We start from the raw sequence: 5,229 nt of genomic DNA, 5'->3' as shown, positions 1-5,229 counted from the left end.
TATATATATATATATTTCAAATGTTTTTACTGTTGTGAGTGTTTTTGTTCCAGGGGTCAAAAATGTCACCAGTACATAAGCAAAATGACAAAATAGCTTATTTTTTGACACAAGGTCAACTTTGTTTTGGGGTTTCGTCATTTAAATGTCAGAGAAACACTTTTTTTTTCTTGTGCAGGTGAAGATGAGGAGGAAGCTGAAGAGTACTGACAAGGACAATGGTCCAGCTTCTCCCACTGTCCCCAGCATCACCTGTGACTCTGTGTTTGACAGCGGAAGGGAGCTAAGTTCAGATGTTTACAGCACTGTTGGCACAGGTACTAAAGCAGGACATAGAAAACATAAAGGTTACACCACAGCATTTAAAAAATTGTTGGGTCCCTATTCAAGTTTAGAATATTGAATATTTACTTCAGGCATTTTATTACTGGAAACCTAATGTTTTGACAAATAATATTAATTCAGTTGTATTTATTTTCATTGTAATATACACACACAACTATTAAAATAGCGTGTTTTGTGATGTAAAACTAAAACCAAGATGTGGGAAAATGTGTTACAATCTGATAACACCAGGGTTGGACTTTTTGACCATATTTTTAAACAAAATGTTTGAACACAATTTACACCAAGAAACCCCCAATGAATTATGGTGGTGGCAGCAACATTTTCTAGGGCTATTTTGTTCATGTGCAACTGGGGCTTTAGTCATTCTGGAGGGAATTATGAACAATTTAAAATACAATTCAATGTTGGCACAAAACCTAAATGTAGTTTTATTTTTTCTATCAATAAGAAGTTGAACATTTTAAACAAATCATAGGCGTACAGTTCCACAAATTAGCAATATTATTTTACTGTTCTTACTATTAGAATTACCTGAGAATTAGGTAATTAATTTGAATATAAATTTTGAATATCTCTAAGAACATAAAATTCTCAGTAACTCATGATTTACAAAAGTCATAAACACAGTTTTTTCATATATAACTTGCACTTTGTATGAAATGTTTTTTATACACAAGCACTGATGTTTTATTTTTTGGTCCCTCTTTCACTAGAGAGACATTTTTACATCTGAATTTCATCACCTCTTCTTTTTTTTTTTGAAACATCATTTTTGGCATTCAGACACTAACCTAATTCCATTTGCTGCAGTTTTGGAAGTGAAATGTTTCCCCCATTCCTCTTTGACATTCAATTCTGGATTTCTTTATTGCTGCTGTTTTTTTTTTTGTACCTCAAGCAGTATATGTTTTAAAAGATAAACAAAGTTCAAGGCACAGTTCGCTAAACACTGTTCACTTTGAATGATCTTTTGAAGTAATTTATTTTTTCCAGTTCTTTGATTTTGTAACAGATGTACGGATGGACATTCTTATCATGTTTTGAAGAAGTTCTTCTCTCTCTTAAAAAGATCCAAAAGGAAAAAGGGAAACATCACCTTTATTATTCACAAACCCACATACAGGGAATTAATGGATGGGTCTCTTCACAGAGGAATAAAATAAGATATTAGAGGGGACCGTCTGTTTCTAAAGCAGATAAATATGGATACTTTTAGCACGTCCATAGCATGTAACACCTAATTGGATGATGCTCTTTGTGGTGCCTAGCTGGCGACCTTTTTTCTTTTATGCCAGGCGCTAACATGAAAAGCTGCTTAGATGTCTGACTGCGGCACCAACACCGGCGTGAAACTGCAAATGGTTTTTGCTTTGCACTCAGTTCTTTGTGAAACAGTAGAATTTAATATTCCCTGTTGTACAGATGTATATGCTGACTGAATGTTCACAGTGAATCAGTGTCTTTGATAAGAAGCCAAATTGATGCAAGAGGTTGGGCTCTATGTCTAACATCTATAGCATGCTGCTTTTAACTTTAATGCATTTTCTAAATTACCACTGCTGTGTGAGGATGGATGCTGACTGGATGACGACAGAGCTTCCCATGGCTCTCTGCTAGCAGGACCCTTTTAGAGTACTTTGCATAGGTTTTTTTGTTTAATAGCAACATAGATATCTGTAATTTCACATTCTGTCAGTTGTCAAGATATCACACTGATGCTCAATTCAAAAGAATATATATGAATAAAGCAGTAAATGGTGAAACTTTATATTTTATTAGCTGACTACAGTGATATATTCTGTTTATATCTATCTCATTAATATTTCCATCTAAGGTTATTTTTGGTGTAAAATTTGGTTCAGGAAATAGTGATGAAAAATGTATTTTATCAATGGTATAAATTTTTCTTTCATTTCTATAACTGTAAAGAGAATTGATGATGCAGAGAGTTGAGGCACCTTTTTTTCCTTTTTCTGTATTATTTGTTTGTTTTTTTTTGTTTGTTTTTTGTGCTAAATGTATTTCTGATTGTTAAATTCTCTTACTTTTGTCTTTCTTCACACTTCTGCTGTTATGTTTGTGTATCTCATTTGGCAGGAAGCCAGCCACTTGGAGGATGTGGTGAGCTGCTGTTAGTGTCTATGTTCTGCATGCGTCCTCTTCTTTTGGCTTTGACTGCTTTCCCTTTTCTTATTTCACCACTAATAGAAAAATGGAAATGTGTAGCCAATGCTGTATTTTTAAGCAACACAGTTGCAGTTATGCTCCTGTTTGTGTGTGCCTTAGACCGCCAGCAGTCATGGACATCTTTGTCATCTCTGCAGTTCAGCTCATCACCCCCAGGTAACTTTTTGTAGTTCCTTTCACATTCATCATCATCAATGACACCTCTGTGGCGACACGGGTTGGTGGGTTCACTTGACCCATTTGTCTTTATTTCTGAGGATAATTAAAAAACTCAGCATGTTAAGGACTCTAACGCAACCCCTTGACAAGCAGATTATGCCGTTTTCTTGACTCTGTAAATGAGAATAAAAATCTGCTTGTCAAGAGGAAAGAGCATGTCAAGTTACGTTTGTTTTAGCTTTCAGCACAATTAGGTCCTTTCCATTACAAACTCAGCTAAAGTAGAGGCACTTCACAGCATTTTATTCTTCACACATCAAAATCATGAACCTGTTGTGTCACACTTCTCTAACTGGTGTGGTTGCTCTTAGTGGAATAATCGATGTGTTTCTATGCAGGCTTCCTCAGCATCAGTCAGAGCTCTGCATTAATTAATACTCGACTAATTATTTTGTGTTTCTATTTCCCACAAAAATGACAACCCCACGTGACCAATTATTGTGATAAAACTGTTATATGTTAGGCTTCATCAAAGAGAAAGACGTGCTTTGCTCTCAGTAGGGTTTCTCATAAGTACTGAACCCTTAAGACACACTGACAGGCTTAGTGTTTAGGAGGAAAATAAGCTTTAAAAAAATTGACTTTGTTGTTTACTCTTTGACTCCAAACATTCCTAGAATTTTACATGCTACATTAAATTACTGGAAAAGACAAAAAAATGTGCATGAAATGAATATTTTTTTGCAGAAAAAATGTCTGTAATGACTATTTGCAGAGAATCTTTTGATCTGAATACTGAGGTTGACATAAGGTCTAGTATGCATGATTTGGTGTCATCTCAGAGTGCAAACGAGAAATTGAAAGTAGCTGAATGCCGTCCACCTACTCCCAAACTGTGGTGGCCGTGAAACATGCAGAAAAAGGGGAAAATAAATAGGAAGAACCACTTAAGAGTCAGTGTTTGTGTGTGTGTGTGTGTGTGTATCTTTTTCCTTCTGGGCTGCTGCAGAGATGTGGTGCAGCATGGCAAAAGGCCAAGGAGAGTGAAGGCATCATACAAACATGATGGTTTTACACAGTTGAGCATAGCCACTGTTAAATTAGTTTTTTCTTCCAATAACTTACTTAAAATTTTACACACTTGTATTTTGTGCTGGTATTTGGGAAATATTTGGTATCTAAATCAACAGATCAATTGAGCTAATGTGTATCATATTTTGTTATTGAATTAGCTGTATGTGTACAGCTCTCAATAACKTTTTCWTTMAAATGAGAGCTATATGAGGTGGAAATAAAAATACTTTCAAGATGGAGCTGTAGAACAGCGCATCCAACTTAGTGTGAGATATTCATAAAATAGGACAGATTTTAATTAACAGAACCTAGAAATCTTGATGGGATACATGATATCATGAACTCCATCAAATACCTCATTTGACATGCCAGATTAGTTCCTACACACATCCATTCTGGAAGAACCCTGAGGAAAAGTCCAGGACAATAAAGTATCCCCAGCAGATCCAGTCAGAAAATCCAATTACTGAGGAAACCAGTCAGCAGAAGATCAAAAACACAACTTTTCTTTACCGCTACAAATTTCCTTTATAGACATTTTTAAATAAGCTGGCATTTCCCTTTTTTGAATGGTACCTATATAATATATTAGTATTACACCTATTTTGTATGTTATTTGTATTATTTGAGATTTTTTTTGATGACTGTAATTAAAGTTTATTGTTATCATCAGTAGTAATAGTAGTATTACAGGCTTTCACAGTCTGTTACACCTAAAACTTCCCAGTAGTGTTACATATTGTAGCAGAACATACTGATTGGTCAGCACTGATTTGCGCTGATGGGATTCTAAACTTATTGATATGCAGGATGGGTTCTTCAGTACAACTGACAACTCTTACAATTTGTTCAGACATGAGTTATAAATGTAATTCAAACCCCTTTTGACCATTTTTTTTCTTAAAATGCTGAATGCAGATGTGGAGCTGAAAATCTGTCTGAAATCTTGTCAGCTGAAAGGTTGTCAATTTTCAAATGGCTTAAATACAGAAAAAAAAGAAGACAGAAGAGCAGACAAGAAGAACAGATATTATACGCCATGAAGTTGTTACATGTAAAGCATGCTTGCTAAGTCTAATGTGCACTTGTTTTTTTTATAGTGGATGTATATTGGGATATCGGTAGCAAAGTTTACATAAATTGCTGCATCCTGATGCAGCAGATGCCAAATGACATTATGTTGTTATATTTTTATTTTTTTCATACTTGATAATTTTAAGATGCAAGTTTAATGGAGTTGAGACAGTTTGCGTGGGGCCTCACATTGTCAAATAATTCCAAGCGGCATTAATCAGAAAGTTGGTGTGTCAATTTTAGCTTATTTAAATGTCTGCTGTCTATGGAGAATGAATATTTATTAATGCAGACAGAGAGTCTGCATACCATATAACGAGATCAAATAAAGTTATTGATGCGAGAACATCTTGCATAAATTCAGGATCACATGTCTAGTATATATAT

At 34.9% G+C, this 5,229-nt stretch overlaps 1 protein-coding gene across 2 annotated transcripts in view; it reads left to right on the top strand.

Moving 5' to 3' along the window:
* Positions 1-5,229, top strand: part of kcnq1.1 (potassium voltage-gated channel, KQT-like subfamily, member 1.1) — a 49,399-nt gene that overhangs the window by 33,471 nt on the left and 10,699 nt on the right. Inside the window, exons 10-12 of one of the 2 annotated variants that reach the window (XM_008405688.2) lie at positions 179-317; positions 2,446-2,469; positions 2,635-2,691. In XM_008405688.2, coding sequence (XP_008403910.1) covers positions 179-317; positions 2,446-2,469; positions 2,635-2,691 — 220 coding nt within the window. The remainder of the gene's footprint in view (positions 1-178; positions 318-2,445; positions 2,470-2,634; positions 2,692-5,229) is intronic. The other variant, XM_008405689.2, reaches the window with a different exon arrangement.

This window comes from Poecilia reticulata, linkage group LG3, assembly GCF_000633615.1.
Source record: "Poecilia reticulata strain Guanapo linkage group LG3, Guppy_female_1.0+MT, whole genome shotgun sequence".
In the NCBI taxonomy this organism is placed as follows: Eukaryota; Metazoa; Chordata; class Actinopteri; order Cyprinodontiformes; family Poeciliidae; genus Poecilia; species Poecilia reticulata.
Note: the sequence above shows the minus strand (reverse complement) of the source record. Positions and strands in the feature narration are given on the sequence as shown.